This window comes from Podarcis liolepis, assembly GCF_965112155.1.
Source record: "Podarcis liolepis genome assembly, chromosome: 10".
Taxonomy (NCBI): Eukaryota; Metazoa; Chordata; class Lepidosauria; order Squamata; family Lacertidae; genus Podarcis; species Podarcis liolepis.
The window spans coordinates 73,127,973-73,153,264 of record NC_139562.1 but is presented as its reverse complement, the minus strand read 5'-3'; the positions used below and the strand labels follow the sequence as shown (position 1 = coordinate 73,153,264).

The 25,292-nt window shown below is 42.2% G+C and overlaps 1 protein-coding gene across 8 annotated transcripts in view; it reads right to left on the bottom strand.

The window, feature by feature from the left end:
- The window catches only part of FRMD4A (FERM domain containing 4A), a 412,586-nt gene that overhangs the window by 65,369 nt on the left and 321,925 nt on the right, over positions 1-25,292 (bottom strand). For all 8 annotated transcript variants that reach the window (XM_083464152.1, XM_083464151.1, XM_083464153.1 and 5 more), the window contains 6 exons: positions 21,069-21,125; positions 15,597-15,619; positions 9,235-9,318; positions 4,510-4,575; positions 3,578-3,635; positions 1,974-2,060 (listed from right to left, as the gene is read on the bottom strand). In XM_083464152.1, the coding sequence (XP_083320278.1) occupies positions 1,974-2,060; positions 3,578-3,635; positions 4,510-4,575; positions 9,235-9,318; positions 15,597-15,619; positions 21,069-21,125 (375 nt within the window). The remainder of the gene's footprint in view (positions 1-1,973; positions 2,061-3,577; positions 3,636-4,509; positions 4,576-9,234; positions 9,319-15,596; positions 15,620-21,068; positions 21,126-25,292) is intronic.

Below are 25,292 nucleotides of genomic sequence, written 5' to 3'. Positions count from 1 at the left end.
CTTTGTCTTCTACTTCTGGTTCACCAGAAGCGGCTTAGTCATGCTGGCCACATGACCCGGAAGCTCCACGCTGGCTCCCTTGGCCAATAAAGCGAGATGAGCGCCGCAACCCCATAGTCGGTCACGACTGGACCTAATGGCCAGGGGTCCCTTTACCTTTAATAGGAACTATAAACATCAACAAGAGGTAGGTCCTAAATAGTTTGCATCATTCTTCAATATGTGAAGACACCTTAAAAAACAAACCAACTCAAATGTTGACCCAGGGTTGCTTTGAGGTGATCCACCAGGCTTCCAGTAGAAGCTGTCTGTAATAATCCATCCCAAGGGAGATTTCACTTCCAGGTTAGGGTTTAAAACTAACATGCTCTTTCCAAAAAAAGAGCTTAATGATAATGAGAGTCCAACAGAGGTATCAACTGATGGGAGACATAATGACTTCTTGGCTATAGGGGAAATGGGGTTAACCAGTGCCCCAGACAAAAATTAATATTGCTGCCTCAATATCTTGTTGATTGTGAGGGGCTTTTCTGACTCCAGAAGAATGAAGTGATCATTAGGGTCAGCAACTGGGAAAATCAGGATGTGTGTGTGTGTGTGTGTGTGACACAACTGCCCTTGACTCCACACCTTATTTTCTCAAGATATATTATTTTTTAAACTTTCCAGAGAAGCCTTGCTCCTCTTGAATTCTGTGGTCTCAGGCAGCCTCCTACATTGCTTATTGGATGGCACCAGCCAGGCCTAGCAGAAGAGCCCTCTTCTCTGTGCATCCAGCCAGGGCTAGTCACCAAAGATGGCTGCTTCCAGCTGAGCCACCTTGGCTCAGATGAGGAAAGTGTACAGACCTTGTTCCCTTTTATCTCCTCTGAAACATCGTTTGAAAGGAAGCAACAAGGTACCACACATGCAGAGCCTTCATGCTTCTTGGTGTCTGTTTCAGAAGTTTCATCCACGTAGGATGGAGAGAGAGAATGAAGAGCATGAGCATAACTCCCATTTATCTCATCAGAACAATGCTAGATGCTTTGGGGCATGAATGAATGGAATAGCTTGGCTGCTGACAAGTTGTAATTTTCTGAGAATGCACAATGGCTAGTTTGTACAAATGAACATGTGCAGCAATCAAAGACAGTGCTGCTTTCTGGAGAATAAGGTGCCTGCACAAAACTGTACAGAAGAGTGCTCTCAATTGTAATCATATAAGAGTGCAAATATCTTGGTTATATTCAGGCATTCAGATGTCCAGCCACTTTCAAGCGATGCTGATATCCACAGCTTCTCCATTTGGAACAAAAGAATTGGCAAAAGGCAACTCTTCCCTTTTTTCCTCCCCATTCTGCCTTATTTAAATATGTATATGAACCTATAGCAAGATACTACCAAGTTAAAAACTGGGATTTTGTCTCCATCTTTTTACACCTTTGAGAAAATGGGCTATTCTAAATATGTCACAATATTCTAATCCCCTGCAATGAATAGTGCTGCATTCCAATGCTCTCCCCTAACAGTTGTTGTTGTTTAGTCATTTAGACGTGTCCGACATTTCGTGACCCCCTGGGCCAGAGCACGCCAGGCCTTCCTGTCTTCCACTGCCTCCCGCAGTTTGGTCAAACTCATGTTTGTAGCATTGAGAACACTGTCCAACCATCTTGTTCTCTGTCATCCCCTTCTCCTTGTGCCCTCAATGCCTTAACAGTGACCGCAGTATATAAGGATTACTTCAGACTCTTAACTCTCTGCCATGGCCTCTTTAAGTAGCCTACAGAAACACTCACTGACAAATGTTTCTGCTCATATATCAATTTAATAAAATTTGCATACTGCTTAATTGCTAAAACCTGTAAGCACAAAACCTGTAAACATCAAACAAAAATATAGATTAAAATTATCTATAAAATTCAGAAGTTAAACACATTGACCTCCTCATTCAAGCAAAAGGCAACGTAAGTCTCTTTAAATAATGTGCTTACCTTTCTTGGCTTCACTTTGTCATGGTAGTCATACTGAAAGATTCCCTTGTAGCTAAGTCCTAACCACCAAGGGATTCCCTGCTTGTCCTGGTGTAAAGAAAACATGTGCACATATACCAGAGTTAATGTTATTCTGAAGGGGGTTTAGCCAAAATGTAGAGGCAAAGGTAGCAAGAATCCTCTGCCTTTATTAATTTCAAATGTGTTTGGTATAGTTGGACAGTCTTCAACGGTTGGAACATTCCTTAACAGAGGTTGCTTTCAAACAAGCAGTTTTCATGTTAATTGTTAACCTTCATTCACTTTTGACAGCGAATGTCATTGTCAATAAATTGCATTCAGGGGTTTTTGTGTGTGTTGTCCTCCTGTCTTGCTTTTTTAAATCCCAATTTGTGATCATTTTTTACCAGTTTAAATGAAACCAAAGTGCCAACCTGTGTGGACTAGCAAAACACTATTGAAACTTTTCACGGCCCTCCAGATGTTGTTGCACTACACCTCCCTGATCCCTGACTATGCTGGCTGGGGTTGATGGGCATTCTAGTTCAGAAACATCTGGAAGAGGAAGAAGAAGAAGAAGAAGAAGAGGAGGAGGAGTTTGGATTTGATATCACGCTTTATCACTACCCTAAGGAGTCTCAAAGCGGCTAACATTCTCCTTTCCCTTCCTCCCCCACAACAAACACTCTGTGAGGTGAGTGGGGCTGAGAGACTTCACAGAAGTGTGACTGGCCCAAGGTCACCCAGCAGCTGCAGGTGGAGGAGCGGAGACGCGAACCCGGTTCCCCAGATTAGGAGACTACCGCTCTTAACCACTACACCACACTGGCTCTGGAGGGCCACAGGTTGTGCACTGCTGCTTTAAAAGGTTACTGCAGCCTTTTCCTTTCAGCTTCTGTTCCTTATATAGTTTCCTGTTGGGCGTGGCAGGGGCATAACCGATGAATAGCCTCTTAATGCTCAGTTGCTGTTCAGGGTGTGTGAAAGGAGTGTGTTTGTATGTGTTGGTAGGGTATTATTCACAATTTGCAACTAAAACACTTAAGTTCACCTAGAACCAAATAAATTAAACCGTAAAGATTTACAATGGAATTGCACTGCTCCATTATACTAAACCACTTAGAAGCCATTTTGAAATATAAGCAGTATATAAATTAATAAAACAATAATAATATTGGCATTCTGCAACCTTCCAAGGAGACACCTGTTTAGTCAGACATCCCTCTGAATTTGAACTTCTGATCTTCTTGTTATAACTGTTTATTGTTTTAATTGCCAAGCTTTTTTTACTGTATTGTACATTCTAATTAAGGATGCTTTAATACTCTGTGTATTATAATTATGTATGGATTTTATAAGTGATTCTTGCAAATCACTTAGACTCCATTTTGGCATATAAGCAGTCTATCAATCAAATAAATAAGCAATTTCAGATGCATTATTTTTCTGTTTAAAGTGCATCACCATAAAGCTATTTATTGATCTTAACACAGGAAATAGACTAGAATTTTCATTACTGTGTAAATGAAGAATGATTTCTGACGTAATTGTTTGTGATAAACCAATCCAATTCCATCAAATAACACTTTTCAGTTGAAACGTACCTTAACTGCATAATAATGGACTCCGTATGTTGGAAGAGATTCTACAATGCTCATGTAACTGTGGAGGGAAGTGCAAAATAACAGTGTCACACAGACAACAAGGGGGGGCAATGGGAAAAAACCCTCATGAACATTTGGGCACCCTTTCCAGGATGTGTTAATGACACAAATTCTAAAACTGATGAGTAGGAGTGGATTCATATCATTGGATTGGACACAGAAGCATGTTTTATTTATCTCCATCTTGATGGGAAGCTGTGAGGACTAGTAGGGTAAATTGTTAGACATTTTAAAAAGGATTTGTAGATTTTGTTAAGCTTCAATGAGACATCCCATCACCTTTCATATCATTGTAACATATTCCATGAAATACTGGATCATATTGAAGTATTTATTGGAGTGGCACGTTCAAATTCTTTGCAATGAAATCTAAATTAAAGACAATAACAATATGCCTAGAGGAGAACTTGCAGTCTGAAAGAGCATATGTTAAACAGTGGCTTTCAAACATTCTACCTTCAGGGAACCCTTTCTTTAAGAATTTTTATGTCAAGGGACCCCCAAACATATTGAAACACCCATCTGTGTTAGGGTGCAGTTCTAGATCTTCTTAGGCTTTGCTGTTGCCCTGTGTCAATTGAGTACACACTTTAGAACCCAGCCAATATTCTCCTGCAACTGTGGATTGTGGCCAATAATCAGCTGTGGTAGGAAGACTATTTTTTAAGGCTTGGCCAACATTAGTCATCTTCTCACTGAGGAACTCCTGATAAGTTTCTGAAGGACCTCAGTGTTTCCGGGAACACAGCCTGAAAACCACTGCACTAAAATAGAAAATGCTACGTAATTACTTGTAGAATGTTCAACTCCCCCCTCCATGTTACATCCCAGAGACAAAGTTCATCATAGTAGAATCCCACTTCCCAACTTACTTGACAATGGCTTGACCTCTGGTCTGCCCATTTAGCTTCTTGTAATGCTCAATAACTCGGTCCTCACTTTAAAGGAGAGAAACAGAATCTTATTACCTTTAGCACAGCTGAAAAAACAGTGCAGGACCTCCACTGTAGAAGAGGCATCTCATAAAATGGTGGCTATCAGCCCAAGGATTCCCAGAGGTCTAAAAATACTACGTGATGGAAAGCAGAAAAAGAAAGCTAGCTAGTACAAAAAAACATTTATTTTAAAAAACTTTTATGTTTATAAATCAAAACAAGAACTACTACAAGAACTACATACACAGAGGCAGAAATGCAGCAAAAACAGAGATCTATTTCAAGAATTTCCTCCTCCCTTAACCATGGATAACACTACCCAGATTCATCTTAACCAGGAGAAAAATGCTGGTTGGAAATCCTGATTATAATGAAGCCCATGGTTACAGTGAAATATAATCTGTGTAGATACAACAATCTGGCTTAATCTGGCAAGTGAAAAGAAGCAGAAGTGTATGTTGGGGTGGGGCATATCTGTGCATGCAATCTGTGGCCCACTCTTGATCTCTTAACTATTTGCTCTGGGCCAGAGAATTATACAAACGGAAGTATGTTGAGCAGTGCTTCCCAAGCTTGGGTTGCCAGATGTTGTTGGACTCTCAACTCCCATAACAGTCAGCATGGCCAATGGTCAGGGATGATGGCATATGTGGCCCAACATTATTGGGGGACCCAAGACTGGGAAAGGCTGCTTTAGGGCCACGGTGAAGAAAGCTTAAATATGATTAGTGCACAAATAGCCAACTTGGTGTTCTCCAAATGCCATTGGACCAACTCCTATCCGTCCCAGCCATCATGGTTTGACATCAGGGATGATGGAAGTTGGTCCAGCAACATCTGGCAACTATTACTTGTTTGGTGCAATGTTTGAATTAACAGACCATGGTTTGTAACCAGCCATCAAATCAGAAAGAGAAACTCTTTGTGCTAACAATGAATGAAAAAAACCCCATTAATTATTCCCCGGCTCCAATGCCTACTGAACCCAAACAAGTATGAGATTTAAAAGCTTGAACCATATCTTGGTAGAGCAAACCATGATTTAGTGTGATGTATTAATTGAGCCAAAATTTCAGAAACAGAACCTATCCCTTTCCTAATTTCTGTACAAACAGATGATTTCAAACAGAGAAATTAACTGGAGAGAAAGGCCTCTAAGTGGTTGAATTTCAGCTGTTCATCTTTTCAGCAGACCACTGACAGCTGCACATGGGCTGAGGCCACCTGTTAACATGACAGTGACTCCAAACTGTCACTATTTTGGTGGCAGGTAAACTCATTCATAATGCATTTTACTTCAGATGGCTAATTCTTTGATAGGCATGAAATGGCACTAAAACTAAAGTGCCCCTGCATGCCTGTCAGCTTGTAAACATATCTGTGAACTCCTTCAAATCAAATGAAAGACACTGCACAGACAATAAGGTTCATATGCATGTTAACACAAAGCTTGAAAAAAACCCAGATTGACAGCATCAAAACTAGCCACGACAAAGACTGCCCAGGATCTGAAACCCACTTCAAATGAAGGTTTTGAATCCTTCAGGTGGAGATGTTAAGATGCCCTTTCCACATCCAGCTGCAGGCCTGGTGGGCAGGGATGAAGCAACAGCAACAACCGGGTGGCAGCAGCGGCAGCTCTACGGGTTGTTCTCCCAGCACTTTGTGCAGCTCCTTAACCCCACACTAGTACACAAGCACAGCCCTCCAGATCTGCCAGCAGTTCTAAGCACAGCAGAAATAGTTCGCTGTTTTCTCCATTCTCTGTGGAGCCTGCTAGACGAGAGCCTGTGCTCTTTTCCTGGCTGCTGCCCTCACCAAAGGGACCAGAATGTTAACAGCAAATGTTGGTAGCCCAACACCAATCCAAACATATCATGGAGCAGAGTGCAGCCAGAAAAACAAAATAAATGCAATCTGCTTTGTAACTGAACCGAAAGGGAGGGAGGATGAATGTGCACTCACAAAAGACCAATTTCAAATTCATTAAACCTGTAAACCTAAAAACATTCCATGCTGACCATGATTTATCAGTGTGTTTACACTAGGGTTTTTTTTTAATATTTGGAAGAGCTTTCTACTGAAGTAGAGAAGTAAACTTCTAAAGGAATATCAAATTATGAATACAATAATGTTGCCAAATTACTGGGAGAGTATAGTAAAACTGTAGTAACAAGTTACCTGAGGTGAAATCACTGGGTTTTATTACTCCACTGAAAACAGTAACTTTTTAAACCTTGGCCTTATCTTGCAACTCTTGTTCATAGATATTAATCTTTTGTCCTTCCTCATCCAAGAGGAGCAGTCAGATTGCACCAAAAGCTACTTGGAAGAGTAAGAACTGCTTTGTAGATCTTGGTGAATAGCTGTAAACATCCTATTTTGAGATATCTCCTTCTATGGCTACAAGTGAAAAAAACATTCACCAAGTGAGTTTACATAAGCGGGTGACCATCAGGCAACTCGGATCCACTGAGATGCAATTCACAAGATCAGTAAATGAGGTGTTATAAAGCTCTTCCTGGACACTTCCCAGTGTAAGCAAATGACTGAATACTCGTTTAAATATAAAAGTTCTCTGTGCATAAAAATACCTCCCAAGGAGAAGGGATCTAATATGCTAGCCTTGTATGCATAGTGATTTTTTTTTGGGGGGGGAGCATTCAGCCACACAATTCCCCCACCTGCCACCTGAAATAGTGCAGCCCAGTTCTACCACCTGATCTGCTAGGAACCAAATGCAGATTTTATAAAAGGCAGAAAGTGTGTTGACATGAAAACTGTAGAGTCCTGAAAACAGATAATCTCTAGCTGACTGTCCCAGGCAGTAAAGATGATTATCCCAGAGAATTATGCTCTTTAGGGAAAGCAGTGCCAGGGGAAAAACAGAAGCTTATACAAAGGCAACATGTAGGTTACATTTAGCTTTTTAAAGGTTTTTTTTGTGTTGAATGAATTATTGAAAGGATCCTGAGAATATGGAGATTAAAGGCTAATCTGTGGCCTTCCAGATGTTGCTGGATACAACTCCCATCCTCCTGGCCAGGCTGGCTGGGGCAGGGGATAGCTGGCTGCAAGAGCGCACGGAGGGCCACAGGGTCCCTTCCCTGCCCTGGCCTTTATGCTTGCAGAGAAAGACAGTGACAGCAGGCAGTGCATTTGAAAGGCCAAGTAGTTAGATTTTCTGTTATTACAAAAACAAAACAGGTAAATTGAGGTTCGTCACAGCACTACAGATCTATGTATGCCTTGAGCAGGGATTTTAAATACAGCTACTTGTATTTGTACACTATTTGGAAACTTTCCTGGGGTGGACTCAGAAGCTATATTAGAATTTCACAGAAAACTTGAGCCCTGCCCTAAGCTAATGCTAATTTTTCAGAATTAGTACCTGGCCAAGAGAAATAGGTCAGTCCTCAGCAGGGGCACTGGGGAGAGAATAAACAAGGATTCCCAAACTACAACATGAAAACCACACTCCCTTTCCGCCATCAAATTATGAGAGTGGAGAAATTAAAGGAGTAGCAGAAAAGAGGAGTTCCCCACCCACTACTGGGCTTGGAGTCAAATGCTTTAAAGAGAGACATGAAAGAGCCACCAACAGCAAAGCAGCAAAACGAATTTTGCCTGTAGTTTTCCTAAACCAATTCATATTTGCATTGATGAAAAGGGTGGGGGAGGCAGACGGAGGGACTTCTCCTCAGGGCATTTTGAATTTAAATAGGATGCTTCCATCTCCCCTAAATGTGCCTGCACATTTCATTCTCAGCCTAGGGAGAAGAGGAAAGGCTACAACATGGAACATGTTTACGGGGCTCAGTATTAAGTCTCACATAGATGAGAGGTTGAAAATCCAGTCCTGTCTCCAATAATTTTCATAGCTAGTATGCTGCAAAAAAGAAGGATGAATAAGGCCTGCTTAACCTCAGTGGGCTCTCCCACAGGACTTTGCAAAGTGTGTGCTAACCGCCATGGGTTAGAACAGGCTTCCTCAACCTCGGCCCTCCAGATGTTTTTGGCCTACAACTCCTATGATTCCTAGCTAGCAGGACCAGTGGTCAGGGATGATGGGAACTGTAGTCTCAAAACATCTGGAGGACTGAGGTTGAGGAAGCTGGGTTAGAAGAACTGAGCAGGGCTCCGGGTCTCCTTGGCCTGGGCACCAGGCTGCAAGAGGGCAAAGGTGGGAAACTATGGACTGTGCCCCCGTTTTCAGTGCAGTAGCAAATCTGTGTCTGGGCTGTCCTATTTCAACCTGCAGGTTGGTGCTCACATGAATGAACCAGCCTTCCCCACTCTGATGCCCTCCAGATACTTTGGGCTACAACTCACATCAGCCCTGGTCAGCATGCTCACGTTGGCTGGGGTTGATGGGAGTCATAGTTGGAAATATCTGGCAGGCACCACCAGGTTGGGGAATATTGACATTCTCTGGGAAATGTAATTGTGGGAGGGCTGGGCAGCTTAGGGAATCTCTGACTGAGAAGTTTCAATCAACACACTCACCAAACAGCACTTATCATAAGTCTTTGGGGGAAGTCACAACAGGGAGAAAACCAATAAAACTCTACAGTATAGATACGCCCATAGCAATCTTGACCAATGCACCATCCCACAAATGAGTGAAAAGGGTAAGTGCTTCTAAACACACAGAAAAGTTACCAGTAAGCAAGAGATGGGTGCTCCTTAAGCGCCTGCGTTGGAAGAGCTGGAAGCTTCTTTAAGTCGGTCCTTACTATTTCATTGCTGAAAAAGAGAGAATCCGAAAAGGAGGATCAGTCTACAAGAAATTAGCCATGAGGCTTGCAATGGCTGGCTGGCTGCTCTGCTTTGAACATCTGTTCCCCTTTAATGAAATGCTGTGGGGTAGCTTTTTTCTTTCCCTTTATTTATTTTGCATCTGGGAGCATAGTAACCTCCCACTATAGTATCAAAATCGGAGCAAAGCTATCACAGATGTCTAGTTTCCTTTTTCTTCCTGCATTTCATAATACTAGCTCTGAATGTAAAAAAACAACACAGGGCAGTGTGTTTTCATGGGGAGAGATTCTGTGGGGGAAATCTGTATGGTGAAGGAAAAGGGGGTGGGTGGGAGGAAGACGCACACAATAAGACCCCTTGATTTAACTTCTTCCAAAAGGCAGCCATTGATTAGAATGTCAGCTGGGGACTCATGCCCTGACAAGCCTCTCTTTCCTCCCCCTGCAGGGCTTGCTTGGAGTGGGGGCGGGCGGGCGGGCGGGTGAGGATTAGGCTCAACACTCTTTGTGGGAAAAGAAGAGGAAACGTGAACCTCAGCACTAGACACAGGAGAGCACAGCCTGCACATTAAAAAAGGAAAGTTCTTGGAATGGTGGCTGGCGTAGCGCTGCAGGGGGAATTCATGGTGTAGCTGCATGTATGTACTAGGCCAGTTAGTCACTATGTGACCATAACAGTCAGTTTTAAGGAACTGAATATTTAAATAACACCCCTCCCCCTGAATTGCAGAGCTCACAACTGCGGGCCACCGAAGCTGTTCTCCTGAGGGCCGGCTAAACATGATAGGGCAGCCATATGCATTTATCCACACATCTCCCCCTCTTGTATATAAATTGTAAGTGGAGGGGCTTCTATTTTTTCATTCCATGAGGAGTGACAACACTCGCTCTTCCTCACTTTACTATGGCTGCCCCCACGCACCATACATGAAACACAGATTCACCCCACTCCACACAAAGAACCCTGGGAACTGTGGTGCCCCCTCACAGAGCCACAACCCACAGCACCCTTAACAAACCACACTGTCCGGGATCCTGTGTGTGGGGGGGGGGGGAGCTGTGCTTCGATGTACAGTGTGTACACAGCCTGTGTATCCTTGCTTCAAGCAACTTCCCTCCCAGCTGAGTGACTCATCGTGGGGAGAAAATGCCTGAAACAACAGAGGGCAGGGAGGTTAAATGGAAGATGGACTATGCAAACTAGAGAGGTGAAGCCATTTAAACTTTAAGTAAAAAAAAAATATCCCTTCTGCTTTATAGACATAGACCCTGCAGTACCTAAGTGCAGCTGGGATTTTGTCAAGGCTGAGAGGACCAGTCTGGGAGCAGGGAACCCTATGGCTGCTTCTGAATATATATTTATGTTTCTCTGTATCACAACCCTTTTGACCCACCCAGCTGAACAGAGTCTACCAGCCCTGTACTGTGGCCCGTCAGGTGTCTACAAGTGGTGTTCTTTTTGCAGGTGAAAGCTGGCTCTGATATATGGATCACAAGTTGCACAGGTCTGCTTTAAATTTAAATTAAATCAGGCAAAATCAGAACATTTTCAAGGAAAAAATGCTAGCAGAACTGCAATGCTATCACTATCCTTGTGGTGCAATTAAGCAAGGCAGCAAGCTGGCTCCTGTCATTTATTCTCAAACACTAATTGCTTAACTACAAGCTCATTTCAAGGAATGAAAATTACAAACTGTACATTTTCATTATGCAAATACATTGCTTAGTGGCAAATTACTCCTCTGCCTTTCTTCCTGTCTGATGATCACCATTTAGTACTCCATAGCTAGATGCTCTTTTCCATCTTCTTCATCTCACTTTCAAAGAGACTCCTTGTGTGGCTTTTGTAGGTGCATCTGATATCTGACAGTTTTTGAGCACTGACACACAGTGGCCTGGTTCATGTATGATGGCAAACCAGAGTTAGGCAAACTGTGACTTATCAAGAACCAGAAAGTGTGCTGGTGCAGGCTGCTCAAATCATGCTCCCCTTCCCTCCGTCTACTTCACTGGAGGAAACAAACCAGAGTGCTGGCTTAGGTGTGGGCCAGCCCTTGCCGCTTGCTTTTCTCTAAAGAAGCCCCAGAAGCAAGCCCCTTCTAAGGGCTGCTTCATTTCTTTTTTAAAACATAAAACAAATCAATACTGACTTGAGTAACAAGATCAGCACTGAGGTTATGTAAATTTGTTTTGGTGGAGGTGGGGATTATCTTAAAACTAGCACTGTAAATTCTTTCTGAAGAACTGCCGAAGGAAGTTACACTACTGATGCTTTTATTGACTCTGGGGCTTTCAAATAATTACTGTCTGGCTCTCCTAAGAATCCACAGAATTGAAGAGTCTGTTGATAACAAAGGGTGGTTCTCCTAACTGGGTTTGTTTTCGTAGCCTCATAGAACCATAGGACCAGAATCCCAATATTCCTAATTCTAATATGTAGAGACTTCTTTCTTTTTGAAACATTTTTTATTGAAAGTTTTCCACATAAAATACAATGAGAGAGAGAGAGAAAAAACCAAGAATAAGAGAAGGAAAAGAAGAGGAAGAGAAGGAGGAGGAGGAGGAGGAGGAGGAGGAGGAGGAGGAGGAGGAGAATAAATACAAAGCCCTAAATTGTATCTTAACCCTCATCCAGACACAGCTCTCCCCAGGGAGCTTCCCCCTTCTCCCCCAGACTCCCACCCTGGGAGATCCTCTCTTCCCTGATGAAGAGACCTTCATCTCCTGTCCATCACCTTCCTGTGTGTAGCTTCGTTTATAGAAATAGAGAACTTCAAAAATAAACAGAAGGAAAGCATAAATTGGAGATCACAAAGAGATAAGAAGAGAAATGAAGTAAGGGGGGGAGATGAACTCCCAATTCTGTTTGCTAATTATGTATATGATAATTACTCAAAATATTCAAAGCATGCAGTCCAGGATAATATGTAGAAGTATTATATAGCTGCTTCTCAGTCTGCTAAGTGTTTTTTCTTGATATTCCATCCCAAGCAACTCAGATTCACTGTTATCCACTCAAGAAGTCCAAAAGTAGCTCTTGAATTTTTATTATCCTTAAATGTCCAAGATGGTCTTTTTCCAGTCCAATATGATGCGTTTCTCGCCAAGGGTTCCCACAAATCTTAATAATAGTCCTTTTTTCTCCCCCCCTCCCCCCAAAATGCACACCAATCATCATAGGCTTATAGGCGTTTTGTTGTGCAATCGTACCTTCCCCTTTCAACCACATCTCCATCATCTGTCATCTGTGATCATCTCTCAAGAACTCTGATTGTAAATCCATTTATCTCTCCTGGCATCACAACAGAGTCCTTCATCTGCCTCGTCCTCCAGCTGCAAGGCCATGCAGCCCAATCCAGGGTCAGAGGCTGTCTCACACTCAGGCAGAGGCGATTCTAAATCCTGTGAGTTCTTTAATCTGAAATATCTCTGATCCAAATTCTCTTGAAATTCTATGCATCTCAGCTTTTAATTCTGTGAACTGCTCATTCAACATTCGTCTTATGCTATCAACGATTGGTAAAGTCTTCAGCATTTTTTTGGGGGGCCTTTTTCTGTTAGGTTTTCCCTTGGCAATCTCCCTTCTAGGATCTTGCATTTACACATTCCTTTCTTCACATAAGGTTAAGGTTAGTCTCCAACGCAAATTCAGGATATACGGTACAAAGATTCATCGGTTATTTAAAGTAAAGATTTCACACAAATTCAAAGCCATTCATCAGATGGGATCTTTCAAGGTCATCAGTAGTTAATTTAAGCCTCTTGATTTATTTTCAAGCCCGTTAATTAGGACTTCTTTGTCACTCATCAGTCCACTTCCATTCTGGGTGCTATTTAACTGGCAGATAGAAAATCCATTTTTTCTTTACTTCCAGTCTTAACAATAATTAAAAGAATTTTGCTGACCTGGTGCTCTAATTAAGAGTTCTTATGCTGTGTGTGGGCTCAACGACTGTCCCTCGCTCAAGATGGTTCTCCACCCACAAAAACTTGTGCCTCCAGAGGGAAGAATGTCTGCTTCTGATCATGTGAGGCTTTATCTCTGAACTCCCTTATCTCAAAAGGGGGTTGTGATAACCAGGATATCTACCTTGGTTATCTTAATCACTGCAAAATTATCTTTGCTGACAGGAGTATCCACAGCCAATGTCTAGTCCACCATTTTTCCTTCCCGGAAGTTCCCAATATGTAGAGATTTCTCTCCACTTCTGCATTTGGCAATCCTGCCTTGGCAATCTATTCATTTTCAAGTAGATATGTTCTTAATTGGCAATCTACTTATGTATTTAAGGTATGACAACAGGCAACATTGTATTGATTGGACAGTAGAACGCTGTCTGTGAATGTTTGGCATGGTTTTAACTGCTGTGTTTTTATGTAGCATGCAGGTATGTAGTTTTATTTTATTTTATTTATTTATTTAGAAAGATTTATAGATTGCTCAGGGTTACACAGCCAAGAAATAGTTCAGGGCCCAGTTATCTACAGAAGGGCCTCCTCCAATAGCAACCAACACAATCCTTCAGGCAGCCCCAGCCAGAATATAGGGTGAGGGGCCAGGCAGAAAGGCCTTATCCATTCTATGAACCCAACTCTGCAATGTTCCCCCCTCTTGAGGTGCGTCTGTCTCCCATATTGCTGAATTTCAGACAGCAACTGAATATAGCTTATTCACCTAAGCTTTTACAGTGTAGTAACACAAGGTTTATTCCTCAGAAGAGATGTATGCACCTGTGTTTTAAAATTTTAGTTACAAAAATATTTTAGTTTGTATATATCCTCTTAGCTATGTTTGCAATAGTGTGTGTATTTTTTATATATATATATATATATATATATATATATATATATATATATATATATATATATATAAAATCAAACTGACATATTGCTGAGGAAGGGTGATCTATAAATATTCAAAATAAATAAATAAATAAATTTAGTTGGCTGGGGGGTTTTTTGCTGGGCTTTCTGCATTGTGATTTATTTTGCTTTGGTTTTTGAGTTTTATTGTGAACTGTATATTTTATTGTTTGTATAAACTACTCAGAAAATTTAGTTGGCTGAATAGTATATAAATGTCATAAACAAAATATATAATAAATAAAGGAATATATAATAAATAATTTGTGTATATGAGTAGCATATGAATTGTGTGAGAAAAGTGAAGACAGGTAGGACACATAAAACACAATATGGTTTTTTATTTTTTGTAACAGATGTTCTAGGAGAGTTTTAAATATTGCTGTATTTTTGTTCCAAATGTTATACTTTGCTTGCTAGCATTGCACCAAAACTGACACAAGCCGGCCACATCTCTTCTGTGGTGTTGCTGCAATAAATCAACTTGCATGCTAAAATATCTAAATACTTCTCCTGGCCCTGTTACTGAACTGCAGTGACTAAGCTAATCTGAAATGCTAGGAGTTGAGAAATATAAACAAGAACAGGCTTGTGTTTCCTAGTCACAAATACGTCAGGATTTCGCAAGCTGTTTCAGGTTCTGAAAGTGATGTGTCAGAGTCTCAGCCTGTCCTACAGCAAAGTGTGACCTGCATCGTTCTGTGTTCCTAACGTTTTCAGATTAAGGTGCTTAATGGTGTATTTTACTGCTTAATTTTGGGGGTTAGTTAAAAGTTCTAAATTCTAAATAGTGGCATTTAATAAGTCTTCTGGACTAGAGGGGTGAGTGCAGGCGAATACACCGCCTTAGCATGTGCCATAGGTTCAGCTGGGGCAATCATGGTGCTGTGAGAAGACTCACCGGTCCTGAGTGGGCCTAATGCTGATATACAGGATGCAGCTGGCTTGAGGGAGAAGCCTAGCAAAGGACCCACCAGCTTTTCCAGGGCAGGGTGGGTCTGGGGGCTCTATGCAGCCAACACCTATGCAATTATAAGTGACCTCTTTTTAAGCCAGACCAGGGAGAACTGTAAATGTAAAGCAGCCATTCTTTGGATGTATTTTTATGGAAATGGGAAGCCAAGTCATTTCCTTAGAGATTTCCTTCTGCTGTACGGAGGAAGACAGTTTTGTGTTTCCTGAATTCCACAAACACATCATTTATGTACAAAGCATGAACAAGCTTTTGCATTTCCTTTATATGCTGTATTTGTGGGTTGAATGACAAGTAGAAAAAATTGACTCTAGGATGTAACAACTATTAAGAGCTATACTACATAATTATAAGGCACATGTTCTAGTTTAACAACAATCATTTTTCCTTTAAAATAATTAACTGAAGAATATGGATGCAAAACTCACCTTGAAAAATCTCCTTTTGCTTCCTGTAAAATTGTGAAAAGGGGGCAGAGCATAAAACATCACTTAATTTGCATATACACATGAAGAAAAATACATTTCTAGATACGTCAAATAAAAGCATTCCAAAGCATTTTAAATGACCCCATCTTCAAAACAAAATGTCATCATTGTGTTTACAACTGTCAACTTTAAGAAGCCTGAATAGGTGGTATCCTGGTGATTCAATGTACTGTCCCAATACATGCACCTTAAGGAAGGGCGAGGCAACTTCAGCCTTTCTCAATCAGAATCCCCATGGATTCATGTTTTAAATTTACAAAGAAGTCTTGATATTCAGAATCTCTGGATAGTTAAAGCCATGTTAGTTAAAGACTGGATAGTTAAAGACTAGTGTGCTAAGTGATTCTGAGTATGCAATCTTGCTTAGGAACATACAGTGGTGCCCCGCAAGACGAAATTAATTCGTTCCGCAATTTTTGTCGTCTAGCGAATTTTTCGTCTTGCGAAGCACGAAATCCCATAGGAATGCATTGAAAATCAATTAATGCGTTCCTATGGTCAAAAAAAGTCCAAACAAAGCCAAATTTGGTACAACAATAGTTTATTAACTGCTCTTTAAAGTCACACATACTGTAAAGAGCAGTTCAAAAATTGAAGGGAAAATAAATTAACTTTATAAACAAAACATGTCTTTGTTTTTAGACAAAGAAAACAAAGTCGCGAGACGTTTTCGTCTTGCGAAGCAAGCCCATAGGGGAAATTCGTCTTGCGAGGCAAATCGAAAACGGAAAAACCTTTCGTCTAGCGAGTTTTTTGTCTTGCGAGGCATTCGTCTTGCGAGGTACCACTGTAGTAAGTGTTGCACAGGGTCAGATCCAGGGTCTATCCAGCCCAGCACTCTTTGCAATAGGAAACCTGTGGCTCTCCAGATGTTGTTGGACTTCAACTTTCATCATTCCTGCCCACTGACCTTGCTGGCTGGCACTGACACGAGTTGTTCAGCCATTCCTGCTTTACAAGAATCCTGGCAACAGGCATTAAGGCTACCCACTGAAAACTAGGCAGGGGTCCACTGGTAGGCCATACTTTGCCTTCTGACCACTCTGATAGAGCAGTTCTCTAAAAGCAAGACACGACACTACACCACAGTCTCCTCCCCTGCTTAGTCAAGGGAAATGAAGGAACTATAATTCTATGAGGGTGTGAGGATCTCTAACATACCTTTCTTACAAACATTACAGAATCCCTGGATTCTTTGGAGGAAACTATAATACTTAAACATTAGGCATGCAAATATCTGCAAACCTAGTCACCTGGAATGAGTGAGAACTGACTACAGGTGACCAGGCAGGAAAGATAGGGCAAATAAGAAGAAATCTGAATAATTTTTCTGTAGTCTGTTGATGTGCCAACATAACTGTGTGTGGAAACCAGGCTTGTAAAGGTTTTGTGGGCTAACAACTTTTGCAAACTTATGTGCAAAGCTGAATTGGAAGTCTCATATTGTAGCATAGATGCGGCCCAATATTCTGATGTAGCCATGAGATGAGGTTAACACCTAAAAGCTTGTTTATCTTCTAAAGACTGGCCTCATACCAACTCTGTGCAAGCAGAGACGTGGTCCTATTGAGACTTGGGATTCCTTTAGTAAGTTAAGTACATTTGGGACAGCTCAGTTTCTTATTTTATTTTCCTTTGGACACAATATCTTTTTACAACATTTGCACTTCCTAAGCAACCACTCAAGGGAGCACAAAATGTTTGTTTTAGATGTCTTGCATCTGGGAACATTGTGACTTAACTCTGACTATCAATCCTTACTATCGAAACTAAGTTCTGACTTTTGCTACTGTTTTCCATTAGAAGAATGTGCAATTTTGGATTGTGAAGTGCCAGGACTCTGATCTGGAAACAGGTAGGGCTGAGTAACAGACCCCTTCTCCTAGAACCAGGGCTGCAGCCATAGGAGGGCAGTGAGAGAAAGACAGAAAACACATGTAGGGACCTGATCTGCCTTAGGGGTGCCCAGGCCTCTTCCAGGAATTTTCTGCTTCAGTGTTTTTGGTGTTTTTTTTAAATAAAGTTCTAAGCTGAAATCCTAAACATGGGTATGTTTACTCATGGTTATGTTTGCTCAAAACATATGAATTTAGTGCCAATGAATTTAGTGGAGCTTTGTCCCAGGTAAGCAGGGTTAGGATTGCAGCCATTATGCATACAGAAACACATGAAAAATATTTGTGAAATGTTTGGGCAGCATAATTACTATCAAATTGCTCAATGAACCAATGGGTACAAAGGCAGTAGAATAGGCGCCAAGCACTTGATACACATTTTATATCAATATTAGTCAATATTGCTGTTTCACAATGACTTTTACTGTCCCCTTCCCCAAACAGAGCTAAGTTTCCCCAAGCCAGAAGCCTAGTTTTAGGCCAGCCTAAACCTGTAAAAGTTTGGTTTTTTTTCAATTCCAGCCATATTACACTCCTGACAGAAGAACCAAGTCTGACAGGGTGTCTCTTGGATTTCTATATTCAACAGAGTTTGATTTTTAAATACATATTCAACACTTCGCTATTGGAAAATTCTGTAAATTGTATATTCCCATACCCCAGTATACCTCTTGATCTCCACTTAGTGACTCAATAGTGCTTATCAAAGTGACTGTGTGATTCTTAAATTCAGAAAGGACATTGCTAAGCAAACCTCCCTGCATTTAACTGAATGATTTTCAGGAGTAAATAATAGAAGGGAAGTTCTTTGCTTCTTCCCTAGAAAAGAAGATCTCTCTGTGATAAATGCCGGTTTGGCAGGTGCCAGAAAGGAAAACATGGCTTCCAAAACAACTATCTGCAAGGCTTGAAGTAGGCCTTCCTTTCACTTTGAAAGAAGCAATACATTAGGCTCATAGAACATTTGGCTGACCAAGCTCTAATGCAACCAAGCAGCTATGTATGAGTTTGCTGTCTGGCAGGAACTGAAGAAAAAGGGGAGGGGGTGGTGAAAGTTGCCAAGCAGGTCAGGCTGTGTGGCTGCCTCAGTTTGGTGCATCACCCGTTGTGCAGGCCCATCTTACCCAATAAAATAGCATGGATGCCATATAATTGTGTCTGAAAATGCCCTCCTTACCAAACCAGAGCATTTCCTGTGCAGGAAACAAAACTTTGTTCAGCATGACTGCGTAACCATAGCACAACCACTTCAGAAGCAGTTCCATTATGGAGGTTTTACTAGACTTAACTACTCCTGCTGTAATTCAAATTAATTGATTGCTAAGGCTCCAAGGAAATGTTTGTGGATGTCTAGAGTAGAATTTACAATTGTGTTTGTTAATTCCATTTAATTGGCAATCAATTAACTGGGGCTATAGCGGAAGGAAAAAACAGTTACTTTATAGTACCCTTGGGGTTGGCAATCTCCATTTCTGCTAATTATATCATGGGGCTAGCTCCCAGCGTGGTACAATACAAGCTTATGAAAGCCAATGGAACTGAATTAACTTTTCACTGGTCTTGGTTTTGTAATTAAGTATTTAACAAGCACTAAAGACTGATTATTTTAAAAATCTCATCTGCCTAGTAATAATGATAATAACAACAATTTCTATTCTGCCCTTCCCCAGTAGGAGTCTAGGGTAGCAAGCAACAACAACAAAAAGTTAGCCTCTTCCCTCCTTAACCATGAGCCAAGGTTGGTTATAGCCCATGGTGGAGAGAGCTTAACTACAAGCCTGGGTTCAGATGACATGCTAAGTCAAGCCTTGACTAAGCTGACATGCTGCACTGAACTGGAGGAAGTTGGAAGAAAGTAGGTGCAAGCTCCTTTTGGGGAGCCAGCATATTTCTGCAGTTCCAAACATGTCTTACAGTGATATGAAAACCAGGCCATTAAGTGACACATCTGCTATGAACAAACCATGGCTAAAGCAGTTTCCATGGATCTTTTTAACAAAGTGAGACGCAAGTCTTGTTGTACATATGGGGTTGCATCCAAAGTTAGTCCTCTCTAGAGCAGACCCACTGAAAATGATGAACGTGATCAATTTGGGTCCATTGATTTTAATGGGTATACTTTGAGTAGAGCTTAGTTGGATATGACCTATGGTCTCAAGTGGGCAGAACTTAATTTGGAAGACTAAGCTATGGTTTCACTGTACATGCAGGTCCTCAACCATCATTAATACAACAAGCAATTGCTAGTGCAAACCATACTTATGTCTGCATTGAGGCTTCCCGAAACAGGTTCAAGTCAGGTTTGCAAATTCACCTTCAGTTTACTGTACGAGTGGAGCAGCCTTGCACAAACTTTGACCTGACAGGTAAAATGCAGCTGGGAAACTTTTTGAATTGGCTGTCTTATTGGGACTGCAAACCAACCAAGAGGGGACTTTTCACACCCCTGGCCTGCCCCAATATTCTGGTGGACTTTGTGAGCCACAAGCTGTGAACATCTTTTCAGGAAAATACAAATCGGGTTTCAGGAAACATAAATAACATGCAATGATTGCATATTAGTGACTGTGTACTTACAACTCTACACTTTATAAATGCCAGGAGATTCATTGTCTTCAAAGTGATGATTCCTGATGCCAAATCATCCTAACCGAAAGCAGGCTACTGGCAACCCTGTTTTCCTAGAGTGCTTTGAGCAGGTGTGTTGAATGTACATTATTGGAATAAATACAGTGGTGCCTCGCAAGACGAAATTAATTCGTTCCGCGAGTTTTTTCGTCTAGCGAATTTTTCGTCTTGCGAAGCACGGTGTCGGAAAGGTTTTGGAAAAGCTTCAAAAATCGCCAAAAACCTCAAAAAAGGCTTCGAGTTGCTCCTCGAAGTCAAGTCGCAACTGTATTAACGGTGTTAAGAAAAAGGAAACAAACTTGCAAAAAACGCAAGACGTTTTCGTCTTGCGAAGCAAGCCCATAGGGAAATTCGTCTTGTGAAGCAGCTCAAAAACCGCAAAACCCTTTCGTCTAGCGAGTTTTTCGTCTTGCGAGGCATTCGTCTTGCGGGGCACCACTGTAAGTAAAATAGTAACAGCAAAGGGCCATCCCAGTTGAATTATGAACACTATAAAACTAAGGTTACTTTGCTTTTCAGTCTCAGGGCAGCTCCCATGTCTGCATACATGTTCATATGCCTGGAACTCAAGGTTGCATCAAACAGCTCTCCACATCTTCTAGGCTGAGAGTTGGCGACTGGCCCAAGGTCACCCCCTGGGCTTCATGTCCAAGTGGAGATTGGAATCTTTGTATCTCACCCACAGAGCAATGTGGCACAACACGTGGCATGCTTGTGCATATGTGCGCACACGAGTCACAGTGTAAGAAGCTGCTTTGAGACATGGGCTAAAATGCTGAGCTCATTTCCCTATATTTGAATATGTGTGTTTTATTTATTTATTTTTAAATCCTTAGGTGGCAAGTCTTGAAAGTTGGAAGATAAAAAGAACAAATCTGGCGTAACTTACCTGCAAGATGTATGAAGCCAGTTCAAACACAACTTCACTGTCGACCTCGATGAGCTCCTGATGAGAAAAGAAAATGAGGGTGAATAAGCAAGTGGTTTATTTATTTTAGTTCTTCCAAAAAAGAAGTGATACCTCTGTGTCTCTATTGTATACTGAAGGAGTCTGAAATTAATGTGGATTCATAGAAATAACTTGTGGCACAGAATTAATTCTAGTGCTTTGGGGAAGTTGCTACCTATTGCTAATGTTAAAGTAGGGGTGGATTTCTCTTGCTTTTCTTGAATATTTTCAACGATGCTCCTGAAGCTCAATTGACCACATTTTGTTACAATGATATAGGTGTGGATTCAGTTATTAGCACAGCTCACAGGAAGGTGGTTCACAGCTGAAAATGTGGGCTGATGTTTTTTCCATGGGAATTGTATTTAGTGTGCCTTGAAATTGCTTAGATCATTCTTCTGGCAGCTAATAAAACCTTCCATAAAACTACAGTGAGACACAAGCTGAAATTACTGAAACTTTGACAGAGCTTTTCTTTAAAGTTCAGGTTTAGTCCAAGATGGTGCACCCCACTGACATTCTGCAAGCATTCTCTACAGGTGCTCCTACTGGACGAAGGCCACTCAACATTTAGTATAATAGATGTTTATAGCAGAGACCCTCTGCACAAACAGCTCACATGCCTTCTATCGCACAAAATGTGTTTGTACCAGTGGTCTAGTACATAGCTGTCAACTTTCCCCTTTTTTAAAGGGAAATTCCCTTATTCTGAATAGGATTCCTCGCAAGAGAAGGGAAAAGTTGACAGCTATGGTCTAGTATCTGAGAGGTATGTCCCATTTCAGCTGCTTCCTTCCTCACATCACAACAAAGGGACATTAAAGGTCTCCAGTCAAATATTTGGCTGGTGATTTCAAACTAAGCTCTCTTAACCTCTTCAGCTCTTGTCCAAGGACTCTTCCCTCTTCTGCCCATTTCCTCTCCTCTTTTCCCATCCCATTCATGCTCCTTCCTTGGACAACTCCCTTGTCTTAGATCATAGAATCATAGAGTTGGAAGAGACCACAAGGGCCATCGAGTCCAACCCCCTGCCAAGCAGGAAACACCATCAGAGCACTCCTGACATATGGTTGTCAAGCCTCTGCTTAAAGACCTCCAAAGTAGGAGACTCCACCACACTCCTTGGCAGCAAATTCCACTGTCGAACAGCTCTTACTGTCAGGAAGTTCTTCCTAATGTTTAGGTGGAATCTTCTTTCTTGTAGTTTGGATCCATTGCTCCGTGTCCGCTTCTCTGGAGCAGCAGAAAACAACCTTTCTCCCTCCTCTATCTGACATCCTTCTATATATTTGAACATGGCTATCATATCACCCCTTAACCTCCTCTTCTCCAGGCTAAACATGCCTAGCTCCCTTAGCCGTTCCTCATAAGGCGTCGTTTCCAGGCCTTTGACCATTTTGGTTGCCCTCCTCTGGACACGTTCCAGTTTGTCAGTGTCCTTCTTGAACTGTGGTGCCCAGAACTGGACACAGTACTCCAGGTGAGGTCTGACCAGAGCAGAATACAGTGGCACTATTACTTCCCTTGATCTAGATGCTATACTCCTATTGATGCAGCCCAGAATTGCATTGGCTTTTTTAGCTGCCGCGTCACACTGTTGGCTCATGTCAAGTTTGTGGTCAACCAAGACTCCTAGATCCTTTTCACATGTACTGCTCTCAAGCCAGGTGTCCCCCATCTTGTATTTCATAGAATCATAGAATCATAGAATCATAGAGTTGGAAGAGACCACAAGGGCCATCGAGTCCAACCCCCTGCCAAGCAGGAAATTTGTGCCTCTCATTTTTTTTTGCCCAAGTGCAATACTTTACATTTCTCCCTGTTAAAGTTCATCTTGTTTGTTTTGGCCCAGTTCTCTAATCTGTCAAGGTCGTTTTGAAGTGTGATCCTGTCCTCTGGGGTGTTAGCCACCCCTCCCAGGTTGGTGTCATCTGCAAATTTGATCAGGATGCCCTTGAGTCCATCATCCAAGTCGTTGATAAAGATGCTGAATAAGACCGGGCCCAAGAGAACCCTGTGCCACCCCACTAGTCACTCTTCTCCAGGACATCTTGTCAGGCCCACAGATCACTGCTTCTGTTCCCCTCAGTAGGGAATCCCCTATCACCACTACACGCCTCCTCTTAGGTTTGGTCGGGGTTATTCCGTGAGCTGTCCATTCCAAGGTCACCTGCACATTCCCTGAGGACTGACTTTGCTGCTCGTCTTCATATACCTGATCGACTGTAATGAGGGAGAGATCCTCAAATGGAGTCTGTTCTTCATCTTCCATGCTAGGGGAGAGGACTTCAAAGCAATTGTGTATTTCTAAACAATCAGAGCGAACCCTGGGCCTCCTACTTCTTTGAGTCACGTTTCTCCATATATCTGGCACCTGTGTTGGTGAACTAGCCTCTTTCTCAGGGGTGTCCCCTGTCTCCTCCTTGATGGAGACGGTGTTCTCTGTTGCTTCCAAGAAGAGCTCCAGCTCTCTAATTCTTTGGAGCGTAGCTACACGTTCCTCCAGTTGCTGGACTTTGTCTTCTAAGAGGGCAATCAACATACAATTGCTGTAGGTAAAGCTGCCTGCAACCTTTGGCAAGATGGCAAACATTGTGCAGGAACCGCAGGCGACTGCAGCTGTTCCATCCCCCTCCATCTTGAAAACGTGTCGTTGGGGGTGGCTACAGTGGTCCTCCATCTTAAAAAGAGTGAAGACAGGACAAATAACCCCCCCCAAAAAAAAACCTAGGTCTCCCCCAACAAACGTTTGAGACTAGCTCCCCGTCCTCTTGCCTTCTCACTACCTTGCCACCCCCAATCTCAACAATCAGAGCAGCTTGGCCAATGGGAGCCAGTGGTCTCTCGGTGTACTCTGCCCCTCTGCAGGGGTACTCTACATTCAGGCAACTCAGCCACTCACTGCCAGAAGCTCCATCACCATCACAAAATTCCTTCGCACATTGCAATTTTGATGAGTGTCTCACAGTCACACATGAATTAAATCTGTATTTATTGGCCTGTTTTTATACTGTACTAATAGTCAAGTATTTTCATTGTGGTTCCCATGAGCTCCTGTCAGGACTGGAGTTGGAGCAGGTCCCAGTTCCTCCAACGGAGGAATCTAACCTCCAAATTGTTACTTTGCAGGCCCCTGCTGGCTTTCTATACTTAAACTTTTGTTTGAATTATTTGAACTTGCTTGGAAAGACAAAAAGACATGAAACACCCAAGATCTAAATTCAGATAAATGCAATAATGCACACCATTCAAGTGAATGACACACCTCATTTCACAAGTCACAATAACTGCACTGAGTCTGCTGCCCCTGGCAAATATGGAGCAACAGCCCTTAGCCAGCTGCTCTTGTCTCCTGCTGCTATAGCGCCAGAGCCAGCCTGCTAAAATAATGCTCTCACTCAAGTCTTCTATCACAATCCAGAAGTGAGCCTTTAACAAAGAGGCTTTCTCCTTTTTTTTATCCTTTCCCATTCTTGTGCATGTTTGGCTTTAAAAATGCCTTTGGCCAAAACGTTTAATTGTGCGTTTGGTTTTACTAGTGAGGTGCATTCAGGAAGTATAAGAAAGCTGAAGGCAGAGCAGGCCAAAGAAAATGTGTGTTTACCATATACTTGGGAATGGTTCAGCTTGGCAGTCCACCACGCACAGCTGGAAATGGGTTGCCAGGTAACTGCTCTAGAGATCCTCTTTAACAGTGGAGCACCCCAAAACTTGGACCCCTTAGTATGCTGGTCACATTGCTCATCTTCCCCTCCTTCCTGGCAGGAAATGCTTAGAGATGGGGTGTGGGCTTGGAGCAGTTGCAAGTTTTGGGGGGACATAGCTGTGTGTGCTCTCAGGTATGGTGGAGGACATGGTTTCATCAACTGCTTCTGTACATGGAATAGAGGGTCCCACCTTGGTGGTGGTGGTGTTTTTGCCACAGGCAGCAGAATATCTTAGGACACTTCTAAAACAACTATGCCAGGCAACAGAGGAAGAGCATGAGGTGGAAGGACCACAGCTGCATTCTTCTTTGCAGCAGCAGAGCAGCAAATGAACATAAGAAGAGCCCTCTGGATGAGGCCAATGGGCCATCGAGTTCAGCCTCCTGTTCTCACAGTGGCCCACCAGGTGCCTGTGGGAAAGCAGAACAGGAGCACAACAGCACCCTCCCCTTTGGCA